The sequence below is a fragment of the Centruroides sculpturatus genome, unplaced genomic scaffold, assembly GCF_000671375.1.
Source record: "Centruroides sculpturatus isolate CEXI.00-Female unplaced genomic scaffold, Cexi_2.0 scaffold81, whole genome shotgun sequence".
Classification (NCBI taxonomy): domain Eukaryota; kingdom Metazoa; phylum Arthropoda; class Arachnida; order Scorpiones; family Buthidae; genus Centruroides; species Centruroides sculpturatus.
In genome coordinates, this window is record NW_019384371.1 from 975,092 (window position 1) to 991,538 (window position 16,447).

Consider the following 16,447-nt stretch of genomic DNA (forward strand, 5'->3'; position numbering starts at 1 on the left):
TGCCTACCGGATTATGTCCGTTTGAAGACAACCAGACGAGCCGGCATCGCTTTTATCTCTCCGTTCCAGTGTTTGTTTAGGGTAGGCCATCGTCCGTCGATTCGGTAATGCTATCCGCTACTGCTTAACACATTTTTCCCCGTTTGTTGGTCTGGAAAGAATTCGCTAACCGTACGTCTGCCAAGTATTTTTCGATTTGCAATGTTTGGTATACACGGGCAGAACCAGCTGTCTGTCAATGTAAGACATTAAAAAGAGCAGTTATTAGATGGTATTTCCGGTCCAGAAGACACCAATAGAACAGAGTGAGTGGGCTATCTGCGGCATCGTGTTACTCGCGCCTCCGACTCCCGCGGGAGAACATGGCACATCTGCCGTTCTCTACTCTTCTTATCTATCCACCATCTCCAACCTGAGAATTCAAATTCAAACCGGACTCGGCGCAATTATTTGCCCTCTGTCCAAACCGTATCTCTCGTTACCGACGCATTTTACTCATCAATTATTAGGTCTGTCGTTCGTTAGATCCGTCCCTTGGACGTCTTTCCTTCGGCACGAATCTGCGATTCTTTTCGATAAGAGTCGATTCTTCTCGAAGTAAAACGAATTAGATATTATTTTTTCCAGATAAATTTTAGATCTGACTAGGAGTCCTTAAAATTCCGATCTAACTGACTGACAGTGGAGACGTCGTCAGTCACGCTACAGTCCTGACGTCTGAATTCTCCGACCTCTGACCTCTTGATGGATATCTGTAGCCCTGCAGGCAGTCACCGTCGTGTTCCTTTGTTTCTTTTTTCTGTATTCTGACAGGTTGTCGCGAAGTGGGGACATTGGGTCCGAGCAATCACTAATTTCCATTTTTAGATTACGTCCAGTTTACTTTGGACGTAAAAGATTTACAATATAGTCCCGATTAAATTCTGTCATCACGATTCTTAATAATTATTATAACGTAGCAGAAAGTAATTGATGTTCATTGTTTGTAAGCGGTAGATAGTGAGTCGTAACTGTATTATAACGAAAGGTGATTGTTTAATTATCGATCACGCAAAAAAATATATCGAAAGTATGAAGGTTGTATTGAGTTTTCAAAGGCCAATGCTCGACAATGACCAGCAAACGGATCCCAGTCGTAGGCCTCCTCGTTTGCACGGCGGACGCCGCCTCCCGCTGATCGAGGCCTGTCCGGTAAATCATGTACCGTCCCCTCCCGTCTATTGTGTCGTGTGTTTGTTTAACAGCCTCCGTCCTAAACATCAAATGACGGACACAGTTTACGACCTGGTCGACAAGTTCGTGACCTTACGCTATAGATATTCATTCCAACGGCGTTGACTCCTTTTCACCGACAATCATTATTTCTGCGTATTTAAATCTAAAGTAATAATAAGATGTAAATAAAAACGACTTTTATAATTCTTAATCTTATGTTTTTACGTTGATATTTTAAAGAAATTTGATTCGTTAGCAAACAAAAAAATAAAGTCTTGTTTCGTATACTAGCGAGCCTTTCAAACACTATACTGTAATGTTATATATATATATATATCTTTTAATACATAATACTTAAGGCACTCTTATACATTTTGAAATTACTGTAAATGACATAAAGTGTAGTACACATATAATTCCAATTGTATTTGAATTCACTATTGTGAAAATTATTCTTAAAATCTTTAAGAAAAAGAAAACATTCCTTAAGTTTCATTCTTGAATTCGAATTCGTGAGTGAAACTTAAGGAATGTGTTACATTTTGCCATTTCTCAATGATTAGAGAATATTAAATGGATAATTTACGACATATTTTCTCCTATTTTGCGAATGACGAATTTTAAAAACCGATTTCATCAGCTGGAAGTTGAATGAACTATATAATTTTATGCATTATTAAGGACATTTTAAAATAGACATTTAATTCAGTTTTAGGCCACATAAAAATAATAATCGAAATTAGGCTTATACACGTATTGAATTTAATTACTTGGAAATTTAGATTGGTTCTGTGAATTAAATTTCTATTATTCTATAAATTATAGCCTATTATATATGCGAATTTAAAAATTTCGTGTTATTTGGTAAAATGTATGAATTAATGTATTCTATTTTAAATTTTAACATCCAACAGCTATACGTATACAAAAAGAATTGAGTAGTTTGTAGTGCAAGTAACAAAAGGCGAAATTTGAGTGTGTTGTTATTAAAAAATCATAATAGTCTACTATTAAAAGAAACAATAGGTAATATATTTGTTCCCATAAATTACTGCCTTTTATCCAATTGTAAACGAATATTTCTTGTAGTTTAATAGAGAAAAAACTTTGTCGTTTTTCCGTTAATCTCTTCAATTTTATAACTTAAATCTTTGTCGTTAACTTTCATTATAAGAAATGTACAGATGTAATTTCCAAATACGAGTTATACGAGCATCTGAGTTTTCTTAATTGTAATCGCAGATAAAGACTATATATTAGAATTCCATTATCACTATTTCATAGATTTAAACCTTTATTCAACTAATAAATATATATGATTTATAAAAATAATATAAGAAATATGGTATATAAAATGATAAAGGTATAAAAGACTTCAAATATTTCATATATTTCTTAAACAAGATTTACTTATATAAATAAATCAAACTACCGGTTAAATGTAATTTGATTTATTTAAGTCGTACTTTGGCATAATTTATTATTATTTTTTTATGGAAACTTACTTCTATTTTTGACTGGTTATTTTTAATGTCTACTTAATTTTGAAGATTTTTAGGGTGTTTTAATTATCATAGACTATTGAAATATACAGCAATATAAATTAATAATACTGTATAGGCTATATATTCATTATTTTGGTAAAATTATTTGTTTAAAAAGTCCATTATAATATTAGAATATAATGTATAAAAATATTGGAATCTAAATGAAAAGAATTGGTAAAATTCATTACACAGTATCATTATTTGGAGTAATTTCAGTCAGTCATTTATGGAACCAAGCTAGTTATTTTCTTTAACTGTCTTATCTTTTAAATGTAAAAAGAAATTAAATAAAGAATTAAATATTTGGACACGAAATTAATATATTTCTGTATAATCTTAATGGTTTTAATGTTAATGTGTTGAACTGTATACGAACTGTATGGAATTTTCGAAAAAGTTTTATCTTTCAGCGAGAATTCTTATTTTTCCAAAGAAAAGTTGTATGAAATAAAAATTAGGCCCTATATATTTTAATTATATCTATAAACAAAATTCATTATTTGAGTTAATTTTATTATTTAATTGCTCTTAAAATCTCTTTTTAATAAAATGATAGCTGTACAGTATTAAGTTTTTCTGGATAAATAATAATAATAAAGTGTCAGTTACAAGCATTTTTAAATGTTTCAGAATATAAATATTGATTAATATATAAGCAAAATACTATATATATACGTAGATTTATATATGAATCCATATTTATATTGGAATAATAAATGTCTAAATTAGAATTGTTTGTTTCATACAGATAGATCTCTGTTTCAGAAATTATCAGAAAGTTCTGGGTTTGATAGCCACAAATAGGCCTAAATATGATAGAGATTAAAGTTTGTGCTACATTGCAGTATACAGTATTGATAAAAATTAAAAATTGTAGTCTATTAAATAGACTCTTTAACCAAGTGATATTGGTTAGAAATTTACTATTCTAACACGAATTGTAAATCGAATTAATCTGAATTTCAGAATAATAAATATTAATCCCCACAAGGAACTTGAATAAAGTTGCTTAAGATTTATCAATAACATCTCATCTTAACTGCTACAAACTTCACATCTCTAAAACTTAAATAATTAGAATTTATTTCCCTAGCCTATTAATATGCATCTAATATTTTCATTATATATATATATATGTTTATCTAAACAACAAATATAAAAATAACCTTGATTTAAAAATAACTAAATTTGTGTGGATTTTTTAAAGCAATAAATACATTTCTATTGTCACCTTTACCTGATACAGTTTATTATTGTTAACAAAGAACTGCTGGTGATTCTATGTAATCAAGTACAAAAATTTTATATCTTAGTATATTATTACAAAACATGTTATAGGGTTCAGAATTTCAAAATGTTTGTCGAAAAGGTTTTTATGTAGCCTGTAAGGCATAAGCGGCTCTTCTGTAAATGGAGATGAAGAAACAAGCAGTGTCCGATGACCGAGTTTGGAGTTCTCACAAAACTCTTACTTCTGCTGGAATGAACACGAATAGAGGTTCTAGACATATCCACTAAGGTGGAACGGTTTAATGGGGGATTCTCTATTGGAAGTTTCTCTATGCATCATTAGCCTTTCGGTCTGTCTTAGTACGACTATTGTGTTGGGTAATCCCTCTATTTCTTCGGGGAAGTTGTCTGTATTCTCCTTCTTCTGATTGGAGCAATTCTTATCTTCTTTTCTAAAATAGTTTTTTCTTTCCTTCTTTGTTAGGATTTTTCATTGAACTTGTTGTCAAGAGCTCCTTTTCAATTGGCGAATCATGAATACAGTTTGTAAGATGTTTGTGGTCACTGTTGAATATATCTTTTCTGATGCTTACAGACCGACCTATCATTTTACGTATCACGATCCGATTGTAAATAATGTTTATGGAAGGCGGAGTTAGATACAGCTTCACTCCGATCAGAATAGAAATCTTTGATGCAGTTTCATTTTAAATAGCCTAAATTCTTCTTGTATTGTTGTTAGTATATTTTCTCATGATTAGAATTCCTTTTTTTGTAAAGAATGTTATCGAATGATTTCTATTCTTCTATAACTAATTGCAAATATTTGTTTCATTTAACGCTATTTTAATTACTATTTTATGTGAATAAAATTGAGCTTCTTTTAACGTTCATTTAGTAATGATAAACAATAAGAATTAAATAGGATATTTAAAATCAAACATACATAAAGCATCCGATTTTGTAAGAAATTTCAAACGAGAAACCGTTTATTTTGACGCATTTTGTTAGAATATATTTTGTGATTATAAAAGCATAAAAATCGCGTGGCTGTGATGCGTGTGGATTTAACGATCGATAAAAACAGGAAAAGAGCATCATTTGCCAGATAAGCATTCATCAGAAAGGATTTTTTTCTCCCTTCTTCGCAACCAACAGTCAGATGTCTCCCATTAGCATTATGAAGGCATCGGCGTAAATAGGCTAGGCTTCTCATTATGTCGGGACAGTGATTTTCTAATGGCGATCAATTCAACGGAATCCGAAAGAACAGGTTGGCCTAATACGCTTAACTAATACTAAGTGCGACTGTGTCGTTTCCGACAGTTCTGCCTCTTCACCAGCCAGCTTCACCTCATTAAATGATGTTACCGTTCAATATAATCCTCTTGGTGGTGCAACTTCGGAATGAGTAACAAAATTCAATGGACGACGTCTGAATAATGATCCTCCGGTTGCAGCTTAACAATTTCAACAAATGATTTTCTGTATACAGAGAGATACGTCAGCTTAAGACGCAACTCTTAAGCGGATTGATGATGTCCGTTTTACAGCGATCATTGCAATCGGCTTAGCCTGTCAGATTAAGAAGTTTTCTTCCCGTCGAATCTACGGCCAGTAATTTATTCTATTGAAAATTCTCCGAATAAGTTTTTCTGCTGAAAACTATTTTCTATAAGTTTAACTTTTATCTAGATTCGCTCATTCGATGCGAAAATAAGTATAGCGTGTAATTTCTTTTTGATTAAACTTTGCTAAAGGTTAAGAGCATGTATGCCTACATATTATAATACGAATAAATTATATAAATACAATAAACTATTTATTTAGACGTGCGAGTTATCGATGAATCTGTATAATTTGTCCGATTCATTAAATTGCCCATTGTCAAATTCTTTTACACGAATTAAAATTGTAAATTGTAAGTTAAACTATAAATCTGAGGCAATACAGATTGTGGGCAGTAATGAATATTCAGCATTTTGTTTCTTTTTTATATTATTCAAATATTTGTTTAATTATGTATTAGATATTGCAAAATTTTTATTGTAGCTTTCACGGGCATTTTAACTTTTTCTTTTCAAATACTAAACCAGCTGTTCTTAACAGAAAATTATTTGATCTATTTTTTTTTTCTATTATGAAATTTAAGACTAAATAACTTTTAAGTAGATCAAAGATATTAACTTACTCATTACAGGAAGCTAAACAATAAATTTTAAATAAAATTCTCGTCATTTAGAGACCGGAAAGGCATATTTAGTCGATCCATTATTTTAACACGTTTAATTCAGAATATAATTTGATAAGATGTAATTTTCGATTTAAATTAAAAATGTAGTAGAAATTCAACTAATTAAAACCTTAAAAATTATTTTATTACTCTCTTATTTACTCAATTTTATACTTTTCAGAATATCCAAAAGTAAAGTTATATATTTTCTGTTTTGTAATTAATTTATATTAGTTTACTTTAGTTATATTTATTACTGAGTTTTATTCGTCTATTGTTAATTATAGATTTATTATCGAGCGTATATAATTTGCAAATTTTTTTTTAGTTTTATATTGTTTCGTATTGTTAGAAATAAGATAAAAAAGTAATTGATTATTGATCTCCGAACTGATTATGTCAAAGATAGGAACGTATCTTTTATTTTACAGCCGTTTGAAGCTTTAGGTTGGGTTTTTCTGAACCAAAAAGAAGCAAGCTTTTAAAAAATCGCTAAATATAAAATACTGTATAAGTAATTTAATTGATACACGGTATTTTTGAATGAGAATTCAGTTGTAAATACAATTAAGGGAAACTTTTTAAACTAAAAAATATTACGACTATTTTAATTTTCCGATTTTTCCATTTGCACCCTTAGCCTCCCGAAGTCATCTGTACATAATTGGGATAAGAGCCTCATTTTTAAATCGGAAGTACAGTATGTAGTTGAGTCATGCATTAACATTATTTAGGCCTGTACGGAAATATAAAAGCCGAAAACAAAATGGGATAAGAGGTTAATGATTACAGTTCTGTAATGAGAATTGTTTCGTTATTTTCTGTCATATTTCATAGAAATGTTTCTGATGTTTTTGGTTTGAAAATGGGTCAAAGAAAATAGATTCTTCTATTCATTAGAAACTTGAAAGGCTTATATCAAGCGTGTAAGAGTTAAGACATTGAAATATTGAGTCATTTATATTTAAAATTTCATAGCGATCACCTTTAGAATATATTCATGTTTTAGAAAAATATTCATGTTTTATTACAAAACATGAATATTTTTCAGTGAAAATGAAATTCATGTTAACAAACGTTATTCTTTAAACGTCTTGTTCATAAAATTTTTAAATAATATTCATATAATATCATAAAACTATTAAATAATAAGCTTATTTCTAAGAGTTTAAATAGAACTCTTAGAAATAAGCTTATTATTTAATAATTTAAGTAAGCCAGGTTTAGAATAGGTTTGTTGAATAGATTTAATTCAGGCTGATTTTCTAATCAGCCTGAATTAAATCTATTCAACGAATAATTCAATTAAGAATTTATAATAGAAATTATTTTTTTAATTAAATTGTATAGAATTTTATAAAATTATATGCTTTGAATTTATTGTTGCAATTAACAAAACTTAAAATTTATGTTTGAAGTGTATGTATTCGATAGTAAATATATTCTATAAAAGGGAGTAATTATTCATTCTTACCGTAATAATGATATATATAAGTAAAAGTTAAATAAGATTTAGTTGTGTTTTAATTAACAATAATTGCGATTAGAATTTAGACAGAGCAATACGAGTATATATTGTTGAATCTCTATTAACGTCATTTTAGCCAATATAGGTGATTGAACAACACTGAAAATCTATCTTTTGGGATTGCTATAAATTTAGTTAAAAACTAATTAAGTATTAGATCTGACTTTTAACCCGTTTTTCTGTTTTTTTTTTTTCTCCTTTTTAATGTGAAAATTATATTTAAACGTGTCTAAGTTTATGAAATTTGGTTTGAATATTTTTAACAAAATAAACTTTTTATTCGTTTTTAAAATCTAAATAAAAATATAGTTTCTCTATAAAAGATCAAATAGACGTAATAAACTACGAAAATTATATAAAATATACACAACCTAACCTAAAGATCTGATAAATTGAAATAAATTATATTAAACGAGCAATTATATAATTATTGTGACATCATCACAATGCCGGGCTGCAATTTTTAATCATATTTTTAATTTATTTAATTTAAAATATAGCCTCTTCACCTCTAATTAGTAGTATCTTGCCCCTGTACATCATACTTTTATTTTAACGGTATATATTTTACATGATTTTCTTATTTTCTCTGACTTATCAAAAAGCTTCTCAATGCTTTACTGATCTTTTTCATCCATTCGTGCTCATTGAATGTAATGGAAATTTAAAATACAATAATACCACTTAGAAAATCATTAAAAGGTTGAATTTTTACAATTAATGGATAATTTTCACTATATTAATAATTATACAATGACTTCATTATCATTTTTATAAGATAGTTTGACAAATGTTTCATTTGAAGTTTCTTCTTATTGCAGTCATTTGATTTAAGCATTCGGGTTTTAGTTTAGTAACAAACAGAATTAAAACGTTTTTAGGAAGTTTATTACGGGAGGTTTTAATACGTCTGGTTATTTAAAGAAAAGCAGAAATTTTACAAAAGAGAAGTATTGCAGTTTCGTCGATTACATAATAGAAACTAAATGTAATTTAATAACCATTTAAAAACCAATTTATTATGGAATATTCAAAATATATTCAGTAAGCAGTGGGCAATTTTTGGATAAAATTGAGTAAATCTAACTAAATTTTTAATATAAATCTATTGCCGAGACGGAAACAACAAAAGCTATGTTCTTTATTGTTGTTACATTATACAAAGAAAAATATTCATGTGTATAAACTTATCTTAATTCAAAAAATAGCTGTAGCAAATAGTGTTTTTTAGAAGCTATATAACAGAATTTTACAAAATTAATTTTAATATTCAGAATAAATCATAAAAAATAAATCTAATTCTAACGCTCAGATTGAATCATATCGTTTCTGGTCAAATTTGATAAATTATTTAGGAAGCCGTGTAGATTAAGCTTGAATCGAGTTTCTAGAATATATCATTCAGAAATTTCCAGTTTTATTTTTGAAGTGCGAACTTTAATCGGAACGTTCTCTACATTATGTTACAACTTCTCAGTCTGAATAGTTTAAAAAAAGAAAAAAAAAAAAAAATGTTTTGAATTACGAACTTCCGATAACGGCCATTTCTAAACGGTGACAATTCGAGAAGTTTTCTTTTGGAAATGCATACAAAATAACCTCCAAACATCGGCCATTTTTTTATTTTGCCGCCGGTGGTCCTTATTCAGCAGTTTGACTTTATTAAAAGATGTAATTGTTAACAGTTATAATTTATAGAAATCTTGTAAGTTGTTTTAGAGGATAAACAACGAATTGTCGAAGATATTAAAATATCTTCTCGCACAAACTTATTTTAAAACTCTGTATATATATTGTGTAATTACATAATAAACGATTCAATAAATGCAGATTATTTCATTAAACTGTAATAGTATTAAAAGTTAGTTTCTTCTTTCATAAAATATAATTTAAACAAGGAAGTGCTGCTATTTTAATAAGCAAGATTTGTTTTGAGATTAAATTTCTAAACTTCCGCATACGTGAAACGCGTCTTTATTAAATATTTCAAATGAAAATAGTTTCTTCAAATTAATAATTTTACAATAGTTATGAAACAACTGTTTGGAAATTGATTAATGTATATTAATCACAAATGAACACTCATTAATTTTCCCAGGCTGATAATGTATACAGTAAATTTCAATTAAGTACAGCTAATTCAATGATTGTTTCTTAACTAAATGAAGTTTTTCATAAGTTTTATTCTTTATATTGGCACAAATACAGTTTCAAATGAATTTTAACATGCATTTAAAATTAAATTATCGAAATATATGCCTAATGTTTTATTTTATCGTGTTGAAGTAAAATTGTTTCATGTTAATTTTCCAGATTATCACGAAAATTAGATAAGTTTAGTTCAACTTTCTCAAATATCTGCGTTTCTACTTTTGATTAAAATGTATTTATATATTTATTTATTATATTTAATGAATAACTATAGATTTATTACAGGACTAGTAAAATGTATATTTTTTTTTCTAATTTCTACAGATTTTATCAGAATCAATTAAACTTGGATATCTTTCGAATAATTTGGAACGTATTATATTAATAGTAATAATAAATTATTAACAATATTTAATAATTTACTAAGATCAGTAAAACAAAACAGCATTTTTTTTCTGATTGTGAAGTAAGTTGAATCTTTCTCCTATAGACGATAACAATTCGTATTCTTGTAAATTGGAAAATGACTACTCCAATTTTTATTCAAATTAATTTATTAAAAGAAATCGTTGACTCTCTCCCTGTAATTTAAAATAAGCAAGATGTAATATTAAGCATTTAATCACAATAAATTAAATGAAACGTTAAGTCATCAATCGTAAGATAAAATAATGGGTCTGCTTTATCCATACAGAATTATATAACTTAATCTAATCTCTTAGAAATTAAAAAAAGTCAAATTTTTAAAAATATTTTAAGTTTTATTTTAGATCTGTGCCAAGTAACGATTTCTTACGGATTAGGTCAAGAATTTTAATAAAAATTCAAATATTTTTGCAATATTTTACAGTATATATATTGTATAACTAGGATGATTGATGTCACTACCAAAATTCATTTGTGTTATTAGATTTGTTCTTGACATTAGAGTATTTTGTCTTGATTAGAACTCCTGGAAAACTTGAGATCCGACTATGATTCTTCAATAGTTTTCATTTAAATTCCCCCCAAAAAGGATAAATTTTAAATCTATCGTTTACTTTGATATAACCTACGCCATGTTTGCTTTAAGAGAAGAGTTAACATACTAAAACAATTTATGAAATAACTAATTTATAGTTTCTAAAGCTGCGAAAATAAACAAAATAAGTAATTTTGGATAAATAAATACATTTTCTCTTCATTTTTTTAACAAGAGTTTGTAACAAATATTTAATGAGTGAATGGCGAAGACGTTAAAATTCGGCATAACTAGAAGACAGTTTCAGAGTTCTTATTCAGTTATCAAGAGGAATTTCTATTTAGCAATCGATTCTAATTTCTCTTATGAAATCACGTTTGAACCGACACTTCATATTAAACTTAAAAATGCTAGCAACTTAGATTTATTATGGATTGCTGTGCCTGGAAATTGATCAGTATCCCAACAGCGGCTATAATTTTCGCAAAAGGATTCAGTAGAACCTACGTGGAGAGAGGGGATGAGTCACAGGGAGGGGAGAAAATCTGCCCATTACTGTCAGAGCAGACGAATGGGACATCGCTGCGTTCTATTATAGAGCAGCAACTAATTCGATTTAGATGCCGTCGAAATCGAGTTAGGACCGTGTAAACAGGATCGAAGAGTTGTAATCTGGTCGAAGGAAGGAAGGCGAAACGTGATTTTTGTACTCCTAATGGAACGGCGCCTCTTTGGTAATTAATATCTACATCCCGTGCATCCTCGTCTGCTTAGTGTTATCACCTGTAAATTATTTTGTAACTTTATTGTCGCATGGAAGTTTGGTAATCCGGTCCTCCTCTGGGCATACAAAGACGGCTTGTCTTTCTTCGGCGAGACATTTTTTATAGTGGATGATGCCGGGATGACTCACGCAGTTGCATCTTGCTGTCATAGTCAGACTCGCATCTCCCACGTACCTGCCAGGTAAATGGATGACGCTTCGCTTCATCGCCGCCAGATGGCAAGATTCCGTCGTCCTAGTGGCGCCTTCTTGTGATCTCTGCCGGACGAAGCAACTGTTTCCTCTTCAATTAGTCTGTCTTTCTTTCTTTTTACCATGTTTATTTTAACCAAGAATTGAATATTTCGGACAGCTTTTTTGTAAAAACACTCATTTTAACTTGTAGTGATAATATTAAGCTAATACGTCAAATGTAATTTCATATTCGAGTGTTGAATTTTATTTTATCTCATTCTTTACATTTTGGTCCAACGCGAAACAAGTAAGGAACCTAATGAAAATTCTTAAATTGTTTATTCTAAATGTCGAAATCGGCTTAAAAATTCACACTGTGTATAACTAGATAAGTTTAAGTAAAATATAACTAAATAATTTGCAAGCTGTTTAAAGTCTTAGTAAAACCTAGACCGTTCGTTGCTATTTGTTGCTACTATTCGTTGCTGTCAAGTAGAATCAAAGAGCTTCACTCAAAGCGAAAATCGAATACGTAGCATTCTAATAGACACAGATTCGATTACTGCTAGGAGTGGCAGTTCTGATGGCATGGCCCGTTGCCATCCGGCAGACAAGAATAGATGCTTCTCTCACTATAGGCTAACGAAAGACAAACGAACGAATATTATTAGTATCCTATTTTAAAAATTATCTTGATGCCTTTAAAATATATGCTTATGTTACATAAATTAAGGAATGAATGTTTGTTTTTTAGGTCTTAAAATATTGTGATCACATTCACGGAAAATGGCACTTTTCCGAAATTCGAGCTATATTTTCTCGCCGGTATCTTCTACAGAATGTTGCCTTGGAGATATTTTTGGCTTCACGTAGTAAGTTTTTGTTTATTGGCGATATGTTTGATAAAAATAAATAAAAAATTTGCTGATGTATATCTATTCTTTCAGCTTCCATTATGTTTGCTTTCCAAGATCATCACATAGTGAAAAAAGTGGTAAAAGCTTTACCCTGTGTAGGTGTCGGAATCAAGTACGGTATTCCTCAAACCAGGTAAAAACAGATATATTTTTATAATGATATAACTGATAAAACAGTAAGGTCGGTTATATACCGTATATATTATATTTATTGTCAATTACTATCTGTATTTTAATTTACTTTAGACGAGCTTCGTTGATGTCGCCTCGACAGATATTTCAGCAGTCGAATATGACCCAAAAATGGCAAAGAAGAGAAATAAGTAATTTCGAATATCTCATGTTTCTGAACACTATTGCAGGTTAGTTCGAATATTTTGTTTTAAACTGTTAATTTTGTTGAAAATCAAAATAAAAATTGAGTATTCATTTAAATTTTAGGTCGCACATATAACGATCTCAATCAATATCCAGTATTTCCCTGGATTCTTACAAATTACGAATCTCCCGAATTAGATCTCAGCTTGCCAAGTAATTACAGAGACCTGTCCAAGGTAATCGTTATGTTACATTAAATTGAACTTTAGTTAAAAACTTTTAACATTATAATTTTTAATTAAGTGTTCCGCTAACAATAATAATTTTATTTATTTAATCGTTTTATAATCTTGTTTTTTTTTTATTCCATTGTAAATTTAAATATTGTTCATCGTAAAAAGTTAAGATGCACTTTAATGCTTAAAATGGTATATAAATTTTCATCTGTACTTTCTAAATTACTTCTTTGAAGCCAATCGGAGCTCTCAATCCGAGTCGAAAAGCTTTTTTTGAAGAACGCTATGAAACTTGGGAGCACGACACCATACCACCGTTCCATTATGGTACCCATTACTCTACTTCTGCCTTTACACTTAATTGGTTGGTTCGAGTGGTGAGTCATGTATTTATTTTTTTAATTTCAACGTAATTTATCGATTACTTAAATATGTATTAATTTTTAGGAGCCTTTGACTACCATGTTTTTGTCTCTCCAAGGAGGAAAGTTTGATCACGCAAACAGAATGTTCTTCTCACTCGCTCAATCTTGGAAAAATTGTCAAAGAGATACTTCAGATGTTAAGGTATGATTTTATGATTTTCTCAAGAAATATGAAATCGAGAAAAGCATTTTTCATTAAATCTATATACAACTTTAGGAATTGGTTCCGGAATTTTATTATTTGCCGGAAATTTTTGTGAATAAAAATGGATATCAGCTAGGATTTCAGGAAGATGGTTCTAAAGTCGGAGATGTAGAACTTCCTCCATGGGCTTCTTCTCCAGAAGAATTCGTCCGTATTAATAGAATGGCAAGTATTTTATGCTAATATTTTGTATGGACTGTATAGATGGAATTACGTGAAATTAATAAATGGAATTATTATAAATTAGGCACTTGAATCCGAATTCGTTTCTTGCCAGCTTCATCAATGGATCGATCTTATTTTTGGATATAAGCAAAGAGGTAAAGTATTTTATTTCTTCTTCAGAAGTATTTCTGTAATGACAAGATGGAAAAATCGGTTCCATATGCGTGTCACATTTTTATTTGAAAGATTGTCACTTGGCTGCGTTAATTAGCCAAAGATATGTTAGACTAGACCACCCAGTTAAAATTACAGAAAATATTTCTCCTTGTCATTCTTCTGTCGTTTTGAATAAAACCAACTTAATTCTTGCTCTTTTTAGGTCCCGAAGCTGTTCGAGCAACAAATGTTTTTTATTACTTAACTTATGAGGGAAATGTTGATCTGGAAAATATGAAAGATCAAGTGATGAAAGAAGCCATTGAAAATCAAATTCGAAATTTCGGACAAACACCGTCCCAACTTCTTATGGAACCTCACCCTCCTAGGAGTTCAGCGATGCACATCGTAAGTGTAATATTTAATCTTTTATTACAATAATTTAATGTTATATGGGCGTAATCCATTCTGTAAAATATCATCAATTACTAATGTTTCATTTAACAAACATCGTCAGTAAATCGAATTGAACTTAAATAAATTTTTCATGATTTTATAAGATGCTTTTTTAGGTGTTTTTAAATCCAATACATTATCTGATAAACGTCGCCGAAAAATCTTTTACCCGGTGCCTTACTGTATATCTGTGCGATCTTATTATAGCCATAAGAAATTAAATTTTATAAAACTATTATAGATAAAGAATAAGGCAGTATTTAGTAAGAAATTAAATCAATTGTTTCCAACATCTTTGGGATGGCATCACACTTTATTATTAAATAATACAGATAGATCTCGAAGTTTTACGATAGTTGCCGGTACAGACTTCCGAAATATACTGTAGTTGATAACGCAATATAAGTACATTTTGTTATTTACAAATTTTCGAATTTATCGTTTAATTTTTTAAATTTATCTCGTAACGCACTTAAAACAGCTTCACGATACACCGTTGGAAGACACTGAATTATCGAGATCTTTATTATCCGTATAATTTCATCCAATTATGCGATTATAAACGTCTTTATAATAAGTCGGATTGAAGAGATGGAGAATTATTTCCCAAATACAAGATAACGCTTATTCGTTTCTCTAGCATAAAGGTTTAGAATTCACTCTAGGCCAAAATAAAACAGATGAATATAAAGCTATGGTATCTTACTTTACTGAAGCTGTCTTTGCTAAAAGTGAAAATTATACAGGTCCATGCGTACATTTTATTTGATTCGTCAACAATTTAACAAGTAGACATCTTAAGCGATTCGATTAAAAAATTTGAGTTTTAATTTTATAGAGTCCAATGATGTTTTCCCCGATTACGGAAGAAGTGTGCATGATCATGAAATTCTTGTCCAATTCACCAATTTGTCACATTTCTGCGAATACTTATCCCCAACTTCCGATGCCCTCCGTGGTTACAGTTTCGTGTAATCAAAATTTTGCAGTTAATAGATGGAATCCGTGTTACGCCGGTAAGTAATTCTTTTGTCTTTCAGTTTCCAAGTTTATACTACGAACATTAAGTTATGTAAATTTTATTTACAGGACCTTTGCATCAACCTCAGTATTCGGACAGTTCGCCACCAGTTCCGAATCAATTGCCTTTAGCAATGGATCCTTTACTAAGTAAATCATTTTTTTTAATAAGGAAAAGTATAATGCGTTCGTCGATTCAAAATATCAAAATGATTTTTATTTTTTAGTGATGAATGTCGCCCCTCACAAGCGTCATTTGGGAGACAATTTTAGTCAACGAGTGCGTATGCGATCGTGTTGCTTCGTCACTACTGTTGACAGTCGTTTTTTGGTCGCCTGTGGTTTCTGGGACAACAGTTTTAGGGTTTTCGCTACCGAATCGGGTAAAGGAAACAATACTTATAAATTATACCGCTAAGATAATTATTATGAAACTTAAAACGTTTCCTACATTAAGCGTTATTTATTTTGCAGCAAAAATTGTTCAGATTGTCTACGGACATTTCGGAGTGGTGACGTGTTTAGCTCGATCCGAATGCAATATTACATCCGATTGTTATATTGCTTCGGGATCGGAAGATTGCACTGTCCTCCTTTGGCACTGGAATGCCAGAATCCAATGTATAGCTGGAGATAACAGTAATCCCGGTGCGTTAGTGGTATTAATCCCTAATTAAAAAAGAATACACACAACAAATATTTTACAAATGATTTTTTTTCCTCCAG

The 16,447-nt window shown here is 29.9% G+C and overlaps 1 protein-coding gene across 2 annotated transcripts in view; it reads left to right on the forward strand.

The window, feature by feature from the left end:
- LOC111614894 (neurobeachin-like) overlaps positions 1-16,447 on the forward strand; it is a 278,182-nt gene that overhangs the window by 252,723 nt on the left and 9,012 nt on the right. For both annotated transcript variants that reach the window (XM_023356276.1, XM_023356268.1), the window contains 13 exons: positions 12,578-12,695; positions 12,771-12,873; positions 12,987-13,102; positions 13,182-13,294; positions 13,531-13,671; positions 13,742-13,861; positions 13,937-14,089; positions 14,172-14,244; positions 14,469-14,653; positions 15,540-15,717; positions 15,791-15,871; positions 15,949-16,104; positions 16,196-16,369. In XM_023356276.1, coding sequence (XP_023212044.1) covers positions 12,578-12,695; positions 12,771-12,873; positions 12,987-13,102; positions 13,182-13,294; positions 13,531-13,671; positions 13,742-13,861; positions 13,937-14,089; positions 14,172-14,244; positions 14,469-14,653; positions 15,540-15,717; positions 15,791-15,871; positions 15,949-16,104; positions 16,196-16,369 — 1,711 coding nt within the window. The remainder of the gene's footprint in view (positions 1-12,577; positions 12,696-12,770; positions 12,874-12,986; positions 13,103-13,181; positions 13,295-13,530; positions 13,672-13,741; positions 13,862-13,936; positions 14,090-14,171; positions 14,245-14,468; positions 14,654-15,539; positions 15,718-15,790; positions 15,872-15,948; positions 16,105-16,195; positions 16,370-16,447) is intronic.